The following is a 23,482-nucleotide window of genomic DNA, read 5'->3' as shown; positions in this document are numbered from 1 at the left end:
GTGCACGTTAGGCAGGATATGGCCTAGAAAACACAATCTACACGGAAATATTTAAAAATTGGTTTAATCTGAAGTGAAGACTTAGGGGGGACATTATAACAGTCTCGCGTGTGTACGTGGTTATTTTGAAAGGAGGGCGATACGTTATTCTCATCCACTGAGGACCCGATAAGAAGTAGAGGGCTGAAAATGGAGACCTGGGAAGATTTTCTAGTGTCTGGCCAAACTGTAACACCGGAACAAATGAGCGAGGGAGGCTCTGGAATCTCTGTTGTTGGAGGCTTTTAAGAGATTAGACGAGCACCTCTCAGGGCTGGTCTAGAAAAGCCCCAGTGCAGAGGCTGGAGTAGAGGAGCTTTTGAGGTCCGTTCCACTCCTACGGTTCTGTGGTTCTGTTGCCTCTTGAATGGGGAGCCGAACAAGATTGGGAGAAGCTGGCAGGCACTTATCCATCTGGGTGCAGAGGCTCAGAATTGCAGTCCACACACAGACCCTTCCATTCTCACTTGCACAGTGTGGAGTTTTCCTTTTGTAATTCAAAAGGAGAGTGGCTCATGTAATAGCAACAGTGATCTTAGCTGCAGATTATGGGTTTTGCTGTATATGGAAGAATGCATCGCTGATTTGCAATGTAAATATGGTATCCTTATCCACTAGGTTTCAAGTTTATACATATTCCCATGAAATTGTGTGCGTTACAAATGCCCTGCATACAAAACCCCAGCCCTCAATGCATATGTCACAGTTTTATTAGAGTGCCTTCTCCTGTTAACATACAACTGGATTTTTTTGCATTTTGCAACAAGCAGTGCTACATCCCGCACATAATACTCTTCTGTACTAGCACTAAGAGTGAAAATACACAGCTGTGTGCAATGCCGATGAAGGGAATACATTTTTGCACATTTCTAGTGCTTACATATTCACATCTGTTCCAGTCAGGTGTGTGCGTGCCAGGAGCTTTTGCCCATAGCAGCCTCCGTTGGGTTGACTAGGGTCCCCTAGGAGAGGCGCCTGCATGGTGTGCACTATATGACCCTGTCAGCATGGCCCCCCCTTCAGTTCCTTGTTACTGTCCGTGGCGGTGCTGGCGCCCCAATCGCTGGTGTTCCCTTAGCTGTCCTAGTTCTGTCTGAGTTTGTTCCGTTGGGATAGTTTCCCCTCCACCCGCCTCGAATGTGCCGGAAGCCTGGGAGTTGAAGGCTTGCACTGACTGCTGTGAGCAACCTCCCCCCTTCCCCCCCCCCACGGTGGCTTGGGGAACTGTCAGTCAGAGCCCTGCAGGATTTGCCAGGCAGTCCAGCCTCGTGCTGAAAAGGAGAGTTGCCTGGCGTTGCTCCTGATGGAGCCTCACTAAGTCCTGCAGCACCGGACCACTCAGGCTCCTCAGCCCAGAGCACCCCCCGGGGGTGGGAGGTGGTGCGAAGGGAGGACTTGACAAGAGCCCCAGCACAATGTCTCCGGCACCACCCCCGGGGAGAGCCACGTCACTGCTCCTCCCGTGAGTGCCAACCGGGAGGCACAGAGGAGTTGAGAGGGGCTGTTCCTCACACAAGGCCACTAAGCTGCTTACTGGCCAAAGAGCCAATAGGCAGGCAGCTGCTGCAGACCAGGCAGGAACAGGGTTGACTCCAGCCCCACAAGCTGCAAGCAGCTGGCTCCCTGCCGGGGCAAGAGCTTGTCAAGGTGCTCGACCCATCAACACCAGATACGTTCAGAGTGGCCAGGGACCTAATAGAACTCACGGCACCACCGGTCCCATCAAGCAACCACAAGCCTCCAGTGCCGTCCAGACAAGTGCAGTCCAGGTGAAGCGCTCCTCTTCCGGGGCCCGGCACCGATCCAGCTCCCGTTCCACGGCACCATTCCCCAAGGCACGCAGACCCGGCAGGCAGCCCACCACTTTCCCTGGCATCTCCACCTCTCCAGGTCTCCCAGTTATGGCCCCAGTAAGGGAGCTCCCCTTTCAGTAGTGTGACTGGCATGGTTTACAACATTCATGACTAATTAAAGCATTTCTGAACGTGCCTTGTTGTGTTGCCTAGGTGCCTCCTGCTCCACGGAGCCGCACAGCAACATGGCCGCTTTGCGGCACTGTTAGGGTTCAGGCTGTGTTGTAACGAGGGGCTCTTTCTCCATCGCTTTCAGGATGTTCACATCCGGTTTGTGATCTCGGGTTTGCTTCATGTGTACCAGCGGAAGATCGACTCCGAGGAGGAGACCTGTCTCTTCATCACCCATCCAGGGGAAATAGTAGGCCAGCTAGCTGTCCTGACAGGGGAGCCTCTCATTTTCACCATCAAGGCCAATCGAGACTGCACGTTCCTGTCCATTTCCAAATCCCATTTCTATGAGTGAGTCTCCCCTTAGCGTGGTGCTGGCTTTCCGTCTTCATGCTCACCTAGAAAGCCCAGTTATTTTGGGTGTGCGTCAGCGGTGGAGGGGGCGGGGACGATGTGTGAGTGGTTAGTGCACATTGTGCAGCAAACCATATGGTTGGGGGTAGGGATTTAGGCAGTGCCATACTGGGTTGGGTCACGGTGTGACGGGGGTGGTCACAGAAGACTCCTTGGGGTTGCTTCCTGGTGTGCTGATAAAGCCACTGACACTCGTCATCTTGCTCTCTGGGGCTTCTCAGCACCTTGTTCTGCTCCGCCCCCCAGCTGAGGCACGTTTCTCCCCCGAGGCACATTTCTAAGCCCAGTGTATAGAAATAGGTGGCCCAGGGCGCTGGGCAGTGGGTTCAGTCCCTCTCACTGATCCTTGGGGGCAGGGAGATGCTGCCTGGTACCAGCACCACTGATGCCTCGGTGTGCCTGGGGGTTAGCATAGGAGAGGCTCTGGCTGATGGTATCAACTCCCCCACACGAACATGCGAAGTGCAGGGTAGAAGGTGCGGCTCTCTTGATGGGCAGTGTAATTGAGTGGTCACCAGAGCCCCCTTGAGGGGGCGGGCAGGCTCTGAACACCGTGCCACAGTCTCTTTGCCAGTAAGTCTCAGCGTGGAGTCTAGTGGTGGATGAATGAGAGAGGAGCAGAAATTCTCTGCCAGCCGCGCTGGGCATGAACGTGCTGCTGGGACACAAGTAGCTGGCCCACCCTCCATAGCTGACTTGCCGACGCAGGCCTCTGGAGGAGCAGGCATCGGGCTCACTGGCTTCCTGATGTCTGTGCGGGCGCCTAGTGGCAGGGATTCTGGGGAGAGAAGAAATGGGCCTTACGGCACTTGGGTGAGTGCCTCTGTCCTGCTAGTGCTCCCTTCCTGCCCCTCAGCTGTGGGCTAAGCCTGGGGCTGGGCACCCACTCACTGCGCAGCGGAAATAGGTGGTTTGAGTGGGCACGTCTGCAAGAGAACCGCTGTGCCCGCCGTGCTGGTGTTGGTAGCGAGAGCTCTCACGTTTTCGCATCCCGGGGTGTGGGAATGTGGCTCTTGGCATCGCCGCCCTGAGGTGATGCTCTCGGCAGCTTCATGGCGCCGCCACCTGCCCCCTCAAAACACGTCTCCCCTTTCCGAGGAGAGGGGCCAGCTCCAGGCTGAGGGGCCCCCAGTGTCTCTGGGGACAGTGCTATTGCAAGTGCTGCGGAGCTTGCTCCAAAGCAGCCTCCTGCACAGGAGCCGAGGTGAAGAGTTTGTGCCGTGTAGAGAAGCCCTCTAAAGAGCGAGGCTCCTGGAGCATTTCACAGGGTGTCTGGGGGAAGGAGGCCGGTGCAGAAAGCCCCATGGGAAATGGGTCGTGGCACCCGGGAGCAGTAGTTGCCTGGATTGTCATGTTGAGAGCCCTGCCCTGCCCAGGCAGTGACTGGTTTGCTCTGGGGAAGCTGTCTGTGTGCTTCTATCTGAGTGAGGGGTTGTGGTGGCTTTGTGCTTGTTCTCTTCTAGGATAATGCGGGTGCAACCCAGTGTAGTGCTGGGGGTGGCCCACAGTGTCGTGAAGAGGATGTCCTCGTTTGTGAGGCAGATTGACTTCGCCTTGGACTGGATGGAAGTGGAGGCTGGACGAGCTGTTTACAGGTGAGATGTAAGCAGCATGGCCCCTGTTGTAAGCCCTAGTACTCCTGCTGGAAGACTATCAAAGGCTTCCAAGTAATTGAGTGCTCTGCCTACCTTTGATTAGTGAGCGGGGGGACGAAATCCCTGAGTGCTGCTTCAGTTTAAATTCGGTGGTGCCTTTCTGAAGTAGCAGAACTGATAACGCAAGCCAGGACAATACCAGTGTGTACAGACCGCGTTTGTCTGCCAGCAAAGCCTTCTGCAGCATGCAGAGGACAAGAGCGCCTCTCTACCTCAGGGCGCTTGCAGCCTGAAATACACCAAAGGGAACTTGGGTTTGCATAACTGTAAATAAAAACCGACGTTCCAGCAGTGTCCTAGGCCCTGCTCCTCCTTGGGTAGCTCCAGTCGTTGTGTAGCGTTAGCCACGGTAGAACTTGGAGTCAGACCACCCACCCAAGTGGTTCGTTCTCTTCTCTCTGCACCATGGCCCCGCTGCCTCGGTTCAGCTCTCTCCTGCTGGCCTGTTGGCTGTGCTGGGGAATGAGCAATCCCAGCTGTCTCCCTGCTGAAGACTGGCCAGTTGTTGATTGCATGAAATCGGGCTGGGAGGACAGAGCTCTGAGATGCAATTAATACGAAGAGCAGGGAGCCATAACTTCAGGTTTCGTTACTGCTCTTGCAATGTAAAATCTCAGCTTCAAAAAGCCCACGTGTCAAAGGGGCCGTGGATGGTCCGGGCTCGAATCTGGTTCCAGTGTCAAACGTTCAGCCCAATTTGCCTCCTCCGCTGGACGTGAGAGCTGAATGCCGAACAGCGTCTGCCATCTCTGTGGATGGGCAAAGGCTAGAAGGGGGCAGCTCCGCGCCACCCCACGCTCGCCCGTCCAAAGAGGAGGCTGAGGTTCGGGTCAGGCCATCCACACAAGCAGTTGCTTCTCTTCTCTCTGCACCAGAGCCCACCGCCCCCATGCAGGCACTTTCCTGGAGCCCCTTGCTTTGCGAGGGAAGGTTCCAATCCCAGCTGCTGGCTGGATGTAGTCGCAGTGGAGATAAGTTTACAAGTTGCCTTTGACAAATCTGCGGCCAGGTTGTTGGTTTTTTAATTGTTCAGTAAACGTTTTTCTCCTCTCTGCTGAGAGCAGAGCTCCCAAGCATTGCGCAGAGCTGATGAATTGGTTTTTGGATGCATTTGCTGAGTACAGATGCCTCGCTAATTCTTGGTGTGAATTGTTCTCTCCCAGGCAGGGTGACAAATCGGACTGTACGTACATTGTGCTGAATGGTCGACTTCGTTCTGTCATCAGGATGGATGATGGGAAAAAACAATTGACTGGGGAATATGGGCGAGGAGACCTAATCGGGGTGGTAAGAACCAGCTTCAGAATCTACTTGCTGCACTTTACAGAAAACTCTGGCGCTTTAACCAAAACAAATGAGTTAATGGGTCAGGTCTTGGCTTGGGAAAGTGAGGTTGTCAGCCCTTTGAAAGGGCTGTGGCAGGAGAGTGCAGCTTCGACTGTTCAGACTCTTCCATTGCTGCTGTTCTCCTGGGGTTTGGACATTGAGAGGGGTGTGCTGTGTGCCCTGTGTGGATTTTTCACACGGTGTCCTTTGGAGCTGAGCACGCCGCTTTGATAGCATATGTCCACATCAGACAACTTTCTCCCCACCTGCCTCTGTCCATTGCTTGCTCTCGGTCCCCATGTTAAAATCTGAAAAGGGCATCCAGCTTTACACCGGCAGTGCAGGCACTTGCCTGTCTTAAACTTCAATCCAGGGGACCTCTGAAATGCTGAGGTGTCCGTTCAAACCTCCTCCAGCTTGTTCTGGCTGTGAAGGCTAGATGTGCTACTGCAATATACCATCAGGAGCGGTGTCAGTCGGAACTCCCTCGAGACCTAGGACAATCAAACGGTAGAACTAGTGTGAAATAAAACGCTGTAATAAGTTATAAAAGCAACGGTGGCAGCCTGCAGACAAACAGGTTAATGAAAATGACCTAGTGGGCGTTGGAACTACAGGTGGGGAACTCTTGATAGGACAAGACCCAACGAGCTTAAATTGCAGCAAGGGAGGTTTAGGTTGGACGTTAGGAAAAACTTCCTACCTGTCAGGGTGGTGAAACACTGGAATAAGTTGCCCAGGGAGGTTGTGGAATCTCCATCGCTGGAGATATTGAAGAGCAGGTTAGACAGACACCTGTCAGGCCTGGTCTAGATGGTGCTTGGTCCTGCCTTGAGGGCAGGGCCTGGATCTGATGAACTCTTGAAGTCCCTCCCAGTTCTAATATTCTATCAATATCAGGGAAGCCTTGGCCTTCCGTCTGGATAAGACAAAGTTCTTCCGAGAGATCTATATGCGTCTTGCTAGCAGATAGAGCAAAAGAATCTGCAATCTCTAATGGTAGGCTTTCCAAGTGGCGATCAGGCTGCGTTAACACTTGCTATGACTCTTGCAGTATTCAGTCGCCTTCAGATCTATGAGCTTGTTCTACAAGGACCCTTGCCGCTTCTCTGGCCTTCCTCAAGGGCATGCCCGCTACTGAAATCTGGATGGACAGCTCTATGTATGTCCCTGAACACAGCTGTAAGCCCCAACTCTGCTTCTGATCTGTGTTGTCTCAGCTGGGCTTGACTCCAAAGCCACCTCTGCCTTAAGAGGTGCTGTTCCATAGTCCCCTAGATCGGAGCGCCCCTAGGGACACAGAAGAAGAAGAAAGGGTTAGTCGTTTCCTGCAGTAACACTGGGATTCTAGCTGTATCCCCTGTGATGCTCCACAGCCACCCTTCTTCTCCTTGGCTTGGAGTTCTCCCTTGTGGAGCCGTCCACGATTTGCCTGTTCGGTGCTTCATAAACAAGGGCATGTGGCACAAGCCTGACAGGCCGGGGGAGTCAAATAGACCCTGCTATGAGAAATCTCGGCTCAAGTTTGCTAGTGCATCTAGAATGGAGGCTCTTGGAACACATCTTGAAAAAACAGTGGGGGGGGAGGGGGAGCATTTCTTTCTGTAGCTCGCTAAACGAGCGCCATTTCCCAAGCTGGTTCCTAAAATCAGGCTTGCGGAAGGGCTGAATTTCTAGTAGGTCTGTCCCCGGGATGGCTGCCACCGAACCCCAGCTCCAGGCATGTGCTGTTGTGTCCAGTCAAAAAAATAACCCCCGTTCTCTGGGAAAGAGACACAGCACTCTTAAATCAAGCTTCTCCCCAGGCTTCTGGGCAGTTCCTTGCCTTCTCTTTGTCTTGTCTTGGAGCTGCAGCCACAGGGTATCTTCCTTGAGACCCAGGCACCCACTGCAGGAGCTACGCCACTTCCGGGGCCTCTCTCGCCAGGGCTGTCTGGGGTTTTCGCCCAGTCACCTGCTAGTGGCCCTTTAAAGCAGGTGGGTCCACACTTCTAACTAGCTGGTTTGGGCTCGCCTGCTGCAGTCCAGAGACCACCCACCCGCCCTGTAACAAGGTCTTGTAGAAGTTGATCAGAGTCCAGCACATTTGAAAATCCGCGCCACTTACCTCGGCTCCCCAGTACCAACCTCAGGATTTCCCTGTCGGATGCAGCCTCTGAAAATCTTGGTCAGAATCCAGAAGATTTCAGGCTTTCGGACTTCTTTTAGTAATGAAAAGGTGAACGTGCTTCAAGTCCAGGACAGTTCTGCAGATTGTTTTCTAGCACATGACTGTCCATGGAAGAGGAACCCAGTTCTTACTACCCCCCACAAAAGAGGGAATAAAATACCTTTTAAGTAAACCATATGGCAAAACTTGCATTTTTTTGTAGCTTTAATCTCATTAACCAGACTGAGAGCCTCTAATTAATTACGGCGGAGATTAAATTAAAACAGCAAAGCTAGATCTGCCATTGTGAATTCATTTTACACTCTAAACATTATGAACAACCTAGTCTGTCTTAAGTCTTGTAGTATTTAATGATGCAGTTCAACTCATAAATATTTATGCAGTAAAGTGAAGAAATGTTCAAGACCAATTATAAGAGTGATTATTAAATAGATTCTGGTTCCTTTGGAGATTGAGAATAAATTCCTTTTCATTTTCTAAAAGTTAATATAGGCAATCTCTAATCTCCGTGCAATCCTGAAAAGAAAAGCTGGTGTGTGTTTTCTCTCCAAGCTTTCGTTCTTTACCAGAAGCCACGTTGTTTCAAGCATGTTTCCTGGGACAAACGTTACAAATCAGATGCGCGTTAGAACTGCACTTGGCAGGAATGCGATGGCAGCTCTTGCTTGGTGCCTCGGCGAGCAAACTGATGTTTTCTGATGTGAAAAAGTGGGAATGTGGCCAGTTAACGTCACGTAATTTTGAGTCCCTATTAGCCCCCACCCCATTGGGGCCCTGGAAAGGGCACATGGGCCAGTGAACGCATGAAAGGCCCTTTTAGGGCAGCGTCCACACATGGGAATGGAAGAGGTTGGTGCCTAAAAGGTGGCCCCTGTGGGTGTGAGCAGAGTAATGGCCAAGTGGTCCCGAGATCTCTTCCCATTTCTGCCACGGCTTGCTTTGTAGTGCAGCTCTCTGCTTGCCTGCTGGCAGCGCAGGCGCTCTGTGAAGCTGGTAAATGTCACTATCCCCTCTTTACGGGGCAGTCAGACTCAGGCAAACTGAAGCAGCCTGTTCAAGTTTGCATAGCAAATGCATGTCGGGACTAGGGCCCTGATTCCCAGGCCTGTCTCCTGAAGGGGGCACTGAGTTATAATAAAGCCCCAGACTCGTGCAGCTGTTGGTACCTGTGAATAGGTATGCGCACAAGGGTAACGGCTCACAGCCAAAATTGCCGGCTTAAGGTTCACGGTATGGCTGAGATGCTGGGACGCTGGTGAAATGAAAGCTGCCTGTCTGGGGGTCAGAAGGCTTGCGAGGGAGCCGAAAGGGCCATGTCTGCTGTTGTAATCGGCTTGTGTTCAGTTTCACACGGGCTTTGTGGTAGGACGTGGCAGGGTGGGGCGCTCTGACAGCAGTGCCTTAGCGGTGTGTCGTGTAAGAGATGCAGCAGCATCCCACGCTAGAAAAATAATTGACATTCTATTTCTGTACTTAGTGGCTCCTGTGTGGTCCACAGGGGGCTATTTAAATCCTGCAGCTGCGAAGTGCTTGTGAGGAAGCGCCCTCCTGAAACGCTGGCCGACGGGTCTCTGCTTCTCACTGACACTGCTGGCCGAGCTATACGAGCAGCAGGAAAGAGAATAAAATGCCCCCAGTAATCCTGCTCCTTAGATCTCCTCCCCTTTTCTGTTTAAACAGGCTTCCCCTGGCGGGACTGGCAAAATTGTTGTTTTCAGTGAAACAGAGTTGAGCTTTTTGTCCCATCTATCCCAGTAGTTTTGTGCCACAAGAGACCATGTGTTCCCAAGTTGTTAGTCAGTAGATGCGTCAAGTTCATGTCACCTGAAGAAGTGGGTTGTGCCCACGAAAGCTCATGAGACTATGGATCTATATTGGTTCATCTCGAAGGTGCCACAGAACTACTCATTTTTCAAGTTGCTAGTGCATTCCTCAAGCATCTGAGGGAACTCGGCTGTTGTAAGCGCTCACCGGTTGTGTTGCAAAGTCACTAAGTAGCCATTGTCCACTGTCGTCGTCCTTAAGGGGGGCTCTGGGACGCAGAAACCGAGTTGTATACAAAGTTATTGAGGAAACGAACCCCAAGGTTCCTCCAAATGTTTCCATTGTAACTGATCTCATCCTTCCCAGATCTGCTCGCTATTCATGCTCATTGGCTTACGTAGGAGGTGGAAGTTCTGGGTCTTGCATTAGGGGTCTCGTTACAGGTAGAAAAGTCCCTGTTTGAAAACCAGAAAGGGGCTGAGATTGGTGTGTGAGATTGAAAGACGCAAGATGGGGGAGGTGGCTTCCCAGGACCCAGCACATGCGGGAAGCTGGCTCCCTACGCGCACTGGCTGCCGCCCCTCCCTGCCTCTGATACAGGGCTGTGTGTAACGTGGGGGTTAGCCGATGAGGCCAGGCCCATTGGTTAACTGGGTACACGGGTACCCGTTCACATCCCTAGTATGAAGGGCTGGTTCTCCCTGTTACGGATTCACTGTCCCAGCTTTCAGACAACCCCCTGGAGGAGCCCTGTGGCGTGCCAGACTCCGCCGGCCCCATGCTTCCTTACGGCTCATTGTATCTCGCGCTGAGCTCTGCCCAGGCGAGGGAGATTCTTGGTCGGAGAGCAACTCTCCAGGGAGTCCTGTGCCGAGTCCCGCGGAGCGCAGCACAGGCAGCACTTTGCTTAGCAGCGAGAGGGGTAAGATCTAGCCAAGCAGCGTTCCAGGCTCCATGGCTCTGCACTTTGTGGCAGGTGAGAGCAGCCACGCCACTTATCCCCGTCCTGCCTGATTGTCTCCCTGTAGCACAGACACTGTCTGCACCGGCAAGTCCAATGGCAAGTGCCTTTTGGCAGCAAAGCTGTGCGAGGGTTCGCGCTGCAACGTGACTTCGCTTGGTAGGGCCGACATACCCCCCAGCTTCTCATTGTGTGATTGTGCAGTCCTTAGGGCTTTCATCCTCCCGCAGGGTCTCCCATTGGCCAGTCCTTTATCAGCCCATTTATAGCCCCAGACAGCTACCGGCTGCCCTCCCCTCGCGTCCCCTGCTCTGCCCAGAGAGCAGACTTAACCCGCTAGCCCCATTGGGTAGCAAGGTACGGTGTGAGAGTCCCAGAGGGTTCCTGCCTCATCACCTCTCCTGTTCATTGTCTGACTGATGATACAGCTGCTTATCGCGTTAAAGCACTTGCAGTGATGAAAAAGTAGTTATGAACTCTTGCTCCTTGTTCTTGCATATGCACAGTGTGTGGGGTCTCGTGCAAGTGCAGAGTTTTTCTCCTGTAATATATTGAGCCTCAGTGCCAGCTTCTGTCAAGTTCAGCTCTATGAAGAGCAGCCCACCTAGATGAGGAAATGGAAATTCTCCATTTGTCAGAGAGTGACTGCTTTTCCTGAGCTGGACGTGGGTACTCGCTAGCACTGGGCAGCCTATTCTACTTAATAGTGATAGAAATGTAGCCTGAGGAAATGGGTCTGGCCCAAGAAAGCTCATCACCTAATAAACCATCTTGTTAGTCTTTAAAGTGCTACATAGTCCTGTTATTCTACTTAAGTAGATGCCAGCAAAAATTGGTGGGAGGGAGAGGGGAAGGCCAGAGATGGCTAAAGCTGATTCCAGTGGACAAGTGGTTCTGTTCTGCTTTGTTGCATTTTTATTTGGGCAGTGCTCTAAGATTGACCTTTGAGCTCTTAGCTGTATTTGTTTCTCTCTGGCAGGTGGAAGCATTAACCCATCAGCCTAGAGCCACAACAGTACACGCAGTCCGAGATTCTGAGCTGGCCAAGCTCCCGGAGGGAGCACTGACATCTATCAAACGCAAATTCCCACAGGTAAGGCAAGTGGCATTCTTCTCTCTGCTGCCTCTCCAAGGGCCACAAGCTACTGGCCTCCCCCGTAAAGCAAAGAGCTGCATCCGTGTGCAGACTGAGCTCTCCAGTCCTGGGAGCGGTAAAGGATGTTCGTTGAGGGGTTATCTCTAAGACGAGGGTTGACGTGCCGCTGAGTGGAGGTGCTGATGACTGGAAAGCATAAATGTTGTGGAAACAAGACATGCCTCGTTTCAGAAGATAAACTAGCGAGGGGGGTTTCTTGCATAATGCAGGTTATTTCTAATGGGATGTGAAGAAAATCAAGTCATGTACTGGTGACTGTGATGGTGAGATACGAGCTATCTGCTCGTTGGCCGGTGCAAGAGTTTCCCCTGTTGTTAATTTCTGATGCATTGTCCAGGCTGTATTAAACATCCCAAACGTAAGGAGATGCCTCACTTCCTTTAGGATGGGGTCTCCAACCTTCTTGAGCACAAGATCACTTTTTTAATTTAAGTGCGATCCAAGATCTACCTCAAACCCACACACAGTTGCTCCGCCTCCTTCCTGCCCCTTCTCTGAGGCCCTGCCCGTGCTCACTCCATCCTCCCTCCCTCCCTCCCTCCTTCACTTTCAGCAGTCCGGGGCAGAGGGTTGGGGTTCAGGCTCTGGTCTTGGATTAAGGGATTTGGAGTGAGAGAGGGGCTCTGAGCTGAGTCTGGGGCAGGCAGTTGGGGTGCCAGAAGGGGGTTCTAGGTGCTGGCTCTGGGGAGGGCATTTGGATGCTGGGGTGCAGGAGAGGGGTCGTGACTGGGGTGGAGTTTTGGGATGTGGGCACTAGCTGGGCCTGCTTATCTCAAGTGGCTCCTGGGTGGGGGTGCAGTGGGGCTAAGGAAGTGTCACCCCTGTCCTGGCCCTACACCACTCCCTAAAGCAGCCAGCAAACTCCCTTCCAAGTCCTGCTGTGCTCCCTCTCTGCTCTGTGGAGACAGGATACACGGTGGGAGAGGAGGGGAACCCTGGACATCAGCGCCCCCCTCTCCCTCCTCTGCACTGCGCAGAACAGCAGGAGGCTCCTGAGGGGACAGCTCCAAGGCAAAGGGCTGTCTCGGGGGTGTGCAGCTGAAGTGCTGGGCTCGAAAACCTCTTGGCCAAACCAGTCAGGATCACTTGTCAGGGGCTTCAAGATCTCCCAGTAGATCCTGTCCTGGATCAGTGAATACTGTGCACAGAGGTGGTCTCCTCACCTCAAAAAAGATATTTTGGCCTTGGAAAGGGTTCAGAAAAGGGCAACTAAAATGATTAGGGGTTTGGAACAGGTCCCATATGAGGAGAGGTTAAAGCGACTGGGACTTTTCAGTTTAGAAAAGAGGAGACTGAGGGGGGATATGATAGAGGTCTGTAAAAGCATGAGTGGTGTGGAGAGAGCCGATAAAGAAAAGTTATTTATTAGTTCCCTAAATAGAAGAACTAGAGGACACCAAATGAAATTAATGGGGAGCAGGTTTAAAACTAATAAAAGAAAGTTCTTCTTCATACAGCGTGTAGTCAACCTGTGGAACTCCTTGCCAGAGGAGGCTGTGAAGGCTAGGACTATAATAGAGTTTAAAGAGAAGCTAGATAATTTCATGGAGGTTAGGTCCATAAAAGGCTATTAGCCAGGGGATAAAATGGTATCCTTGGCCTCTGTTTGTCAGAGGCTGGAGAGGGATGGCAGGAGACAAATCGCTTGATCCTTGTCTTCGGTCCACCCTCTCTGGGGCACCTGGTGCTGGCCACTGTTGGCAAACAGGCTACTGGGCTAGATGGACCTTTGGTCTGACCCCGTATGGCCGTCCTTATGATCCTGATCTAGTTGGTGAGCACTGCTTTAGGAAATGATTCCCCAGCTGAGCAGCTCTTCTGTTAGGGTGTCCTTCCTGATTTAAACTCCAGCTGTCCTTATTTCGCTGCTTTGCTCGGAGCAATTCCTCTAGAGCACTCTCCTTTGTTCCCCCTTGCCTTTGCATTTACCCCTCATCATGGCCCTTTCCTGCAAATCCTTCTCCAGCTCCCTGATCATTCTGTACCTCGACCCTGAATTTCCCTCCAATGTAATATCTGTCTGAAGCAATATCCAGAATCAGACTCTATTCCGAGGGCAAAGTCATCCCTCATGAAGACGTGTTGTTTCCCTGGTCCCCACACTCAGAGAAGTTGTATGTTTTGTCTTAATTACGGTGTTTCTAATTTTTCAGCCTTTTTGGAATAGAATGCTTCTTCCCATTGCATCAGACTCCATTTGGAGGGCCTTGACTATTCACATACAAAATAGAACACTGGCAATGCATTAACTGCATGCTGTATGGGAGCTCAGTGGCCCAAATTCTTATACCCTTACGTTGGATATTGGACTCCAGGAAAGAAGACCTTATGAGGAGAGGCTGAGGGATTGGGGCTTGTTTAGTCTGCAGAAGAGAAGAAAGGGAGGGAGGGATTTGAGAGCAGCCTTCGCCTACCTGAAGGGGGTTCCAAAGAGGATGGAGAGAGGCTGTTCTCAGTGGAGATGGACGGCAGAACAAGGAGCAATGGTCTCGAGTTGCAGAGGGAGAGGTCTAAGTTGGATATTAAGAAAAACTCTTTCTCTAGGAGCGGGCCAAGCACTGGGATGGGTGCCCTAGGGAGGGGGTGGAATCTCCATCCCTAGAGGTTTTCAAGGCTCAGCTTGACAAAACCATCTGGGATGGTTTAGATGGGGCTGATCTGGCTTTGGGCAGGGGGCTGGACTCTGACTCCTGAGGTCTCTGCCAGCCCTCGGATTCTATGACTCTATCAAGTCCGTGGGATTTCTCATAAGTAAAGTGCTGCCTTTTATTTGTGCTGAGACTTGGACTCTGGCCCAATATATTTTCTATGCAGATTTGAGACATGGAATGAACTCCTCCAGTAGTGATTGTGGCTGCTGCTCTTGGTGTGTGTGACATTTGTAATGTACCTGGGAGCAGAGCAGAGGTGATAATCAGTCTAGGCTGGAGGCCATTGGCTCCATTGATATTGAATGGAAGTCTGTTCTACAGCCACTGCCATCCCTTTGAAACGTGACTGCTCAGTTCTCTCTGCTTCTGCAGACCCAGGTTGTGCTTGAACTGCCACTTTCACTGCCAAAACTGCAGTTCAGGGGCGTTAAACACCCCCTCAGCGAGACGTTTCAGTGCGGAAATGCATCCGTATAGACAGGGCTTTGTTGCTGAGAGCACCCCCGTCCGAAGCATGACTGCCTGCCCACGTCACAGTGCGCCCCGCTCGAAGGTGCCAGCTCTGGGGTGGGAGTACCCGGGGATGAATTAGTGAATGCAGAGCGCCCACCAGCTGCTCCTTTACCTCCCGGTACGCTGAGGTCGGCTGGTGTTGTGGCTGTATGCAATAGAGCGGGACAGGCCACTGTCTTTCCTGGGCTCGCTAGCCTGTGTTCTCACGAGCCATTACAATCCGTTCTGCAGGAAGCATGCACAATGGGGTCCGGTTGGGAAGAAGGGCCGGGGTTCCCTGGGATTGTCCTGGCCTCATTCCGGTTCGGCCCGATGGGCCCCAGGCAGGCCTGGTGTCGCAGGAGAGCCCCTGCGGGATTTTCCCCTTGCTGGGTCTACCCACCAGGCCTTTGCAAGGAGATGTACTGAGAGGTGTCCAGGGACTTGCATTTGTTAATGTCACGGTTCTGAGCCAAGCTCAACCATTCTTTCAGGGGAAGCCAACATCTCTAGAGTGGGGGGGGAGTTCTGAAAGACTGACTAGGGCAGGGCAGGTCCACTCCTAGTGTCAGGTGATCCTTCTATCTAAGTTGAGATTTAAGGGGGGGGAGGGGCTGATTAGCAAACATTGTCACAGTGTCATTGTTCCTACACAAATATTGTTGTGTCACGTGATCGGTGTTTCTGTTTCAGGACGAGCACAATTTTTCTGGGACAATTCTGTTCATTACCCTTGGCTTGAATGTTTTAAAGTGAGGATTGCTTGTATTGTGTACTGCTTCTTAGACTAGCTTACTGCCAGTACATTGTTAACAGTGGTGGCTTCTGTATGTGGAAAGCAACTATTGGTTTGTTTTTTCTGGAAATTATCAGGGAGCAGTTTTTTAAAAAGACTTCAATGTGAGAAATTCCACTCTGATTTGTTTAGCGCCATCATCTTCTATAAATCAAGTTGTAAATTTTCCCAGCCGCCCAAGCTGTAGATGAAACAAAGAAAAGATGCCATTTCCCACAGATACCTTGTTTAGAACTGAATTCTCTTTACAGTAAAATGAATTCAGGCAATGTCACAGGTGAGTGGAGACCCAGCTGTAGCCAGCGCCCTGGCCTGCGAAGATCATGTAGAAGGCCATGGATGCTGAGAATTACAAGTTCTTTGAAACAGAACAGTGTGGAATTCTCATGGAAAGTCGAGCACGGGGACTGGACTAGCTCTAAACAAGCAGAGCAATGAAACTGAAATTACCGGGGTGGAAGGAGTGCACAGCTGTGCACTTGCGTGATAGCTGGAACAAATTCTATGTAAGAGAAGTACCGCTTAGCCCGCTGTGCTGAAAGGTGTTCAGGTCTGGAGCCGAAGCCAGCCAGCTGAGAGAGGCAGATACCCGGCTCAGGAGAGCTGGGGGTTACTCTGTGAGTGTATTAGAGGGCTTCTGTTGAAAATGTTGCCGTGCTCAAAGCACGTTGCCACGTTATAAAAGCACCTGGGTGACTCAGAACCAAAGTGGCATCAAAAGTCAGCGGGAATTGGGCCGGGGTCTATGCTAAGAGTTAGGTCAACACAAGGCAGCTCAGGTAAAATGTAACTCACGGTGACTGCATCAGCCTGACAGCTCTGTGCCCCTTCAGAGGTGTAGTGTTTGGAGGGTGTAGTCACTGCGCAGCTTACGTTACCTGTTGGCCGACAGCTAGACCCCCTCCTTTTCAGGGTTCCAGCTGTCAGTGCCCCACAGGTAAGGCAGTGCAAATGCTCCTTGTGAGGATGTGCATGCTGACAGGATCCTAGTGTGCACATGAACCACCACTACTTTGAGTGCTGTCCCTGGGGGTGTTCCACTGTAGATGTCTTTGCGCCCCTATGTTCAATCAGAGACTTTTGGTAGCAGTGCCTGGGTGGGTTGCAGGTCCTTGCCTCCCGGCAGTGAACTGAAGGTGTGGGGCCAGCCCCCCCAGTTCCTTCTCTATCGCACTCAGCAGCACCTCCCTACTTTGTGCTTAACTAGTTTACGGTTGTTACTTAGCTCCCTGTTAGCAGACCCTCAGCTTCCTTCCCTTTTCCTTTCTCCTTGTTACCAAACCTTTTCTTTCTCTCTTCCACCTTGAATTGCGGCTACATTCACCCTTGGGAGGGTGAAATACACCGACAGAAATGCTCGGTTTCCCAGGCTTTAATGCTGCCGTCCCTGCAAGCTCTGAACGCCTGTTTCTGGCCGAGGCGATCTGTGTGCTCGCGTCTGGGCAGAACGCAAGTTTCACGGAAGAGTCAGCGGTGCCTTGGGCTCCTGGCTGGAACAAGGCAGCCTGGAGATTTGCAGCTCAAACTCCTCCTTATGGGCAAGTCTCTGAGACCCGCATTGGAGCCTGAAGCCTGGGGTCCCCCTACCCCTCTGAGGACTCTCCTACAGAGAAGGAAATGGTGGTTCCCTGATTGCTCCTGGCCGCGAGGGAGTGAGCTGGCTATGCCCTGTCCTCTCACGCTTCCAACAGAGATGGCTGGAAATTAACAGAGTTTTCTGGGATTAGAATTCTCCCCATGGGCTTTGTATTAGCTAAGTTGGCTGCTGGGGGAGGCTGTTACAGAGCGAGTTTGGCTGCTCTGAGGAATCTCAAAGGGCTCAAGTCTCTGTCTGAGAATAGCAGCAGCTGTGACTTATATTGACATCTCAGAAGACGGAGCCCAAGTGCACATGCCTTGGTGGGAGAAAACGTTTGGCATGTTTTAAACTCTGAGCAAATCTTAGGCCAGGTCCTACCGTAGACCCAGGGCTGATGTTCTTTTATGTTTCCATGACAGCAGCATGGTGACTCATCCTATAATGGTAAGCAGCCTGCGTCTCTCTTGCAGAGCGCTGGAAAACAACTGTTCCATGGCTGTCCCAGGGTGTACGGTTTGCTGTAACTAGTACAGCAAATCACATGGTCTGGTGGTGGAAACAGCAGGCTCCTGGGTTCTGTTCACAGGTCTCCCACCAAGTCTGGGTAAATCACTAAGGGCACGGTCACAGCCCTTCCCTTGTACAGTATGTGTGTTGGTTGCAATAAATGGTGGCAGGTGTTACTTGTTCGCTAACCTCTTTGAGCTGCTCAATTGAAAGGTGCATTAAAAATGCAGAATATGGTTAACTGGTGACTCCATCGCTGTTAGTCGAGATGCATCGATTTTTTACATGCAAATTGATACTCCAGTGTGCCTGGTTCCTAAACACTCTCTGTATACACATTAGCTCCAGTCTGGGCCTAGGTCATTTCCCAGGGGAGGAGTTTTGCTGTCTAATAGGTTTCACTACAGTTGAGGCAGTTGGCAAGTTTGGGTTTAGCTGTGGAAAACCAAACTCAGTCCTTGCAAGTCTAGGAGGTGCAGTGCTGCAGCAGGGCCCGCTTGGGGCAGAGTGAGGAGGAGGCTCTGTGATATCTGTAGCAGAGTTAGTTGATGTTAATCCCAGCGGGGAGATCTCAATAAAGGAGGTGGGCAGTCAGCAGTTCGATCTTAGCCAGTGTGCGCTAACAGATACTCTTCTGTTGGGTCAATTGCCTCTGCTGAGCAAGGTTCAGAGACTGAGAACACCAATGGAAAAGTTAACTTACTAAAGTCAGTCTCCTTAGGTCACTGCTAGTATGAGCAGGGCCCTACCAAATACCTGGTCCCTTTTGGTCAATTTCACACCCATAGGATTTGAACCATCATAAAAGTCATGATTTTTAAATCTGAAATGTCGTGGTGTCGTAGCTGTGGGGCTCCTGACCCAAAAGAAGGTCTGGAGGGCCAGCAAGATCAATGGGGGGGACAGGTTGGTAATATTGCCTCCCTTGATTCTGTGCTGCTACCACTCTCCAGCCACCCAGGTAGCACACAAGCCAGGGTGGCGATACCACAGACTCCCTACAATAACCCTGCAGCTCTTCCCGCACCCCCGGCTGGATTGGAACCCACAGCTTGAGAAATGCTGGTCTCCCGGGGTGTGTCTAGACTACATGCCTCCTTCGACGGAGGCATGTAGATTAGCCAGATCGGAAGAGGGAAATGAAGCCGCGATTAAAATAATCGCGGCTTCATTTAAATTTAAATGGCTGCCCCGATCTGCCGATCAGCTGTTTGTCGGCAGATCGGGGGAGTCTGGACGCGATGCCCCGACAAAGAAGCCTTTCTTCATCGACACAGGTAAGCCTCGTGAAACCAGGTTTACCTGTGTCGATGAAGAAAGGCTTCTTTGTCGGGGCATCGCGTCCAGACTCCCCCGATCTGCCGACAAACAGCTGATCGGCAGATCGGGGCAGCCATTTAAATTTAAATGAAGCCGCGATTATTTTAATCGCGGCTTCATTTCCCTCTTCCGATCTGGCTAATCTACATGCCTCCGTCGAAGGAGGCATGTAGTCTAGACACACCCCCGGTGAGAGCTGTGCACTGCAGTGTAAAGGGACACACAGGACCAGGTTCCACAGGGGAGAGCAGATTTCATGGTCTGTGATGCATTTTTCACAGCCATGAATTTGGTAGGGCCCCAAGTATGATTGACACAGCGGCTTGGGGAAGACTTCAAAGAATGTGATGGTCTGGGCTTGGTGAGAGAGGGGCTTGAGTAGCAGGTCATAAAACCTCTGGATTGGCTGGGATGTTCATGGCACTTCTCTCTTGGCATGCACACACACGTGGAAGTGCTGCCTGGAGCTGAGCACTGGTTTGATATTCTGTAACACTCAGCGGAATGCAGGGGCCCATACTCCGCACGGGGGCTGTGGGAAACTCTCCCAGTGGGGGGCAGAGCTGGAAGCCCCATTACTTGGGACACTGAAAACTAGATTGAACCAAATGTTAGAAGATGTGCACTTTGGAACAGACCTACCCTGGCAGAGCGGTGGGAACAGAGGGTTAAATGGGCCTCTTCCATCTCTGACTTCTGTCTGTAATATATGCCAGTATTTCCATTATAGTCTCTATGGACTGTTTGCTTTGACTGTCCCTAATGCTGGAGGTAGGACACACATGCTTCCGCACAACTTAGTTTTCTGATACATTGTCCCTGTCTGGAGTTTGGTCGTTGTTCTCAGTTCTGACTCTAGTAATTGACGCTGTGTTGGAGATGCCTGAGTTTTTCTCCAAATGTTTTTTATAGTTCACGTTTGTTGGAATTATGAGATTCCATGAACTATGCAGACTTAATCAGTGGTAATGGCTGCCTGGAATAAAATTGCTTTAGATAAAATTTATAGAACAACACTAATTGCCAAGCCGCGATGCTTTATAAGGCTTTCCACTTAAAGGTTAAATCTGGAAGCGATAACACGTGGGAGAAATTTGTTTGATTGTTTCAAGTTATTTATGGCTTGGAAGGAGGGGGAAAGGAAGTCATTTATTCTTTCTGCTAATACAAGAACTAGGGGTCACCAAATGAAATTAACAGGTAGAAGGTTTTTTTAAAAAAAGGAAGTATTTCTTCAAACAACACTTAGTCAACCTGTGGAACTCCTTGCCAGAGGATGTTGTGAAGACCAGGATTTTAACAGGGTTCAAAGAAGAACTATGTAAATTCATGGAAGATAGGTCCATCAATGGCTTCAGAGGGTTAGCTGTGTTAGTCTGTAATAGAAAAAACTTAAAACACAACAAATAGTCCTGCAGCACCTTAGAGACTAACAAAAAATGTATATGGTAACATGAACTTTGGTGGGCACAACCCACTTTTTCAGATGAAAGAAGTGATACCATCTATGTGTTTTGTTAGTCTCTAAGATGCTGAAGGACTTTTTGTTGTATTTTAAGTTTTTTCCATCAATGGCTATTAGAGATGGTGTCTCTTGCTACTTTGTCAGAAGTTGGTATTGGGTGACACGGGCGGGATCACTTGATGATTTCTGTTCATTCCCTCTGGGGCACGTGGCATTGGCTGCTGTCAGAAGACAGGATACTGGGCTAGATGGACCTTTGGTCTGACCCAGAATGGTGGCTGTTTTGTTTTTCTTATGTTCTCATGTCTTGGCAGGACCAACCGCAGTCCAGGGTTACAAGAAAAGCAAGACTATTCATAGATCTTTGTCCCAAGTACCGGGACATTAAGTTTCTCGAGTATTGCTAATGGCCCCCATTTAGCATGTCAAGATTAGTAAACCGATTTATGCTTCATATTTTTAGCTTGAGATACAGGAACATAAATAGAATATATACACTTAGCAGATTATAACTTTTCAAGTATGTGTTGCAATATGTATTTTGCATAAAGCATCTTCTAGTTGTGCATATGTGTATTAATAAGCATATTTCCATAAAGAATATGGTGTGCAAAGTCACAATGACAGACTCTTTCCAGAAAAGTTGATTTTAGTAGCAGAACAGGTTGCAAATCACCTTTTTTGTTGTTGTTGTTTGTTTTTAAAGTCTTAAGGGTTAATATAAAATGAAAATGACACGGGTATGCAAGAATAATGAACTTTCACTATACCACAGAGTGGAAGTAATTGCTTCCTCTGGAAAAGATGTGCTTTATAAAACCCTTAGCAATTCTTAACAATCTTCTGTTTAAACTCTTCTCTTAAATCTTTGCATTGCCTGTTTGAATATTTTGTTTTAATGCACTCGGCCTGAAATGTTCATGTTTTCCACCTGCCAGGTTGTGACTAGACTGATCCATTTGCTGGGTGAGAAGATTCTTGGAAGTCTTCAGCAAGGGGGTAAGAAACAATTCCTGGGTCATTTGCTTTATTTACAGTGTTCAGAAAAGCTACCGAAGAGCCACATTCAGCTCTCGGTTTTAGAGAGACGTTTTCCAAGATAGTTTGCTGAATTCAGTGCGGGTACTGCTGGATTTATGCCAGTAAATTTGAGAACGCAGAATTCCAGTTGCAGATACAAATTTGCCATTAATTATTCCACTTAGCCAGGAACATAAGGGCATTACAATTTCACAATGAATGTACGTACAGAATGTATATGCATGGGTAGGATAAAAGGGATGGAGGAACGAAATGAAATGTAATTGATCCCACTGTGAAATCTGCTTCTAGTAACTGTTGAGAGGGGGTTTGCAGAACGAGGGAGTAATACTGCATCCAGGAACCTTGCACAGAATCACATCCCACTGAACAGAATCTGCATGCGGGACAACGTGATAAATCTGTAGTTTGTGTCTCTGGCTGACTTGCCTAATAGCAAATATTCAGAACTAGACTTACCTGGCATTGCTTGGGTACTTAATTCAATTCAATTTGCTTTTTGGAAAATGAAGTGAAAATGTCCAGGTTCCATTTCAATCAGTGCTCTGGGGCGGGGCTGGGGAGGAGGGGTTCAGGATGCAGGCTGCCCTGGGGAGAGAGGACAACCCCAGCCCTCTCTCGCTGCAGCAGCTTGGGGCCAGATGAGACGTGCCTCTCCATGGCCGCTACAGCTCCAGCAGGCACAGCTGTGAGAGGGGTGCATTTCCCCTGTCTGGGGCAGGTTCAGGTTGTTCTCCCTTCTGTACTCCCCCGCCAGAGTGAGGAATGCAGCAAACAGTGCACTTCCCCTCACTCCCTGATGAAGCGTTACAGCTGGCAATGTCCCCGTACCAATTGGGCTTCAGCCCTCCCTAAAGGGCAGCTGGGGGGTGGGAAGCTCAGAGCTGGGGCAGTCCTGGAAGGGAGGCGGGGGAGTGACCCCCCAGCCAGCCCCTTTCACCTGCCTGGTGATTCTGACTCTTTTCTGTATGGTTTTATGAGAAGCAATCCCATTCCAGGCACATCCCATTGTCCTGGCAGGACCGTCCCGTACCCTGCTTTAAGTTCTAAGGGGAAGCTGTTTGCTGATCAGTGACCTAGCTCTCCCGGGTTTGGGGGGTACAGTGAGGACGGACAGACACATGGTAGATTTAAGTGTTATGCCGAGAAACGTGCCAATCGTCATGGCTGAATTAGTTCAGATCACTAATTGGGTTGATGGTTAGTAGATGGGAGGAAATTGCCTCTGCTGCTTGTTCTGCCTGGGCGGTAACATTAAACCAATTGAACATAGTTACTGGCTGTTTCCTGCCTCACCATTGTCTGAGGCAAACGGAGCAAAAGTAACAACTGGTTTGAAAGGTCTTAGGCCCTTTTATGCCTCTAATTGTAAGTGAAGCCGGCGAGGCTGGAAGCCCCCTCAGCCAAGCGCAGTTATGGTTGTCCCACTGGCGGGGAAAGGACGTTCCACTCTCACAGCATGGCTCCCGTTGCCGGGGACTGCACCCCCTTTGTGGGGGGGGGAGCACTGGGCTGGGTTCCCTAGAGGTGTTTAAGTCCCGGCTTGACAGAGCCCTGGCTGGGGTGATTGAGCTGGGGTAGATCCTGCTTTGGGCGGGGGGCTGGACTCGATGCCAGAGCCTAGGCAGCATTGGTGGCCTACTTCAGAAATTGGCAGATCTCGACGATTGGCATGGCGACTGTGAGGTACATTCCTTTAACCATCGTGAAATGATCTAGGAAAACAGGAGAAATGGTCAGAGGTAGATGGGATGAAATTCAGTAAGGACAAAGGCAAAGTGTGCCACGTGGGAAGGAACAAATCAGTTGCACATGAACAAAATGGGAAGCGACTGTCTAGGAAGGAGTCCTGCAGAAAGGGATCTAGGGGTCAGAGTGGACCACAAGCTAAGTCCTGCAGAAAGGGATCTAGGGGTCAGAGTGGACCACAAGCTAAGTCCTGCAGAAAGGGATCTAGGGGTCAGAGTGGACCTCAACAGTGTGAGGCTCTTGCAAAAAAAGCAAACTTCATTCTGGGATGTATTAGCAGGAGTGTTGTGAGCAAGAGGCAAGAAGCCATTCTTCCCCTCTACTCTGCATTGATTAGGCCTCTGCTGGAGTTTTGTGTCCTGTTCTGGGTGCCACATTTCAGGAAAGATGTGGACAAATGGAGAAAATCCTGTTAAGAGCAACAAAAATGGTT

At 50.5% G+C, this 23,482-nt stretch overlaps 1 protein-coding gene across 4 annotated transcripts in view; it reads left to right on the top strand.

Annotated features, from left to right (window-relative positions):
* The window catches only part of PNPLA7 (patatin like domain 7, lysophospholipase), a 119,908-nt gene that overhangs the window by 51,002 nt on the left and 45,424 nt on the right, over positions 1 to 23,482 (top strand). For all 4 annotated transcript variants that reach the window (XM_075906005.2, XM_075906007.2, XM_075906006.2 and 1 more), the window contains 5 exons: positions 2,149 to 2,354; positions 3,881 to 4,012; positions 5,236 to 5,359; positions 11,273 to 11,386; positions 21,198 to 21,258. In XM_075906005.2, coding sequence (XP_075762120.1) covers positions 2,149 to 2,354; positions 3,881 to 4,012; positions 5,236 to 5,359; positions 11,273 to 11,386; positions 21,198 to 21,258 — 637 coding nt within the window. The remainder of the gene's footprint in view (positions 1 to 2,148; positions 2,355 to 3,880; positions 4,013 to 5,235; positions 5,360 to 11,272; positions 11,387 to 21,197; positions 21,259 to 23,482) is intronic.

The sequence above is a fragment of the Pelodiscus sinensis genome, chromosome 23 (genome assembly GCF_052426305.1).
Source record: "Pelodiscus sinensis isolate ZL-2025 chromosome 23, ASM5242630v1, whole genome shotgun sequence".
Classification (NCBI taxonomy): Eukaryota; Metazoa; Chordata; order Testudines; family Trionychidae; genus Pelodiscus; species Pelodiscus sinensis.
The sequence above is the reverse complement of the archived record's forward strand: the minus strand, read 5'-3'. Positions and strand labels throughout refer to the sequence as shown.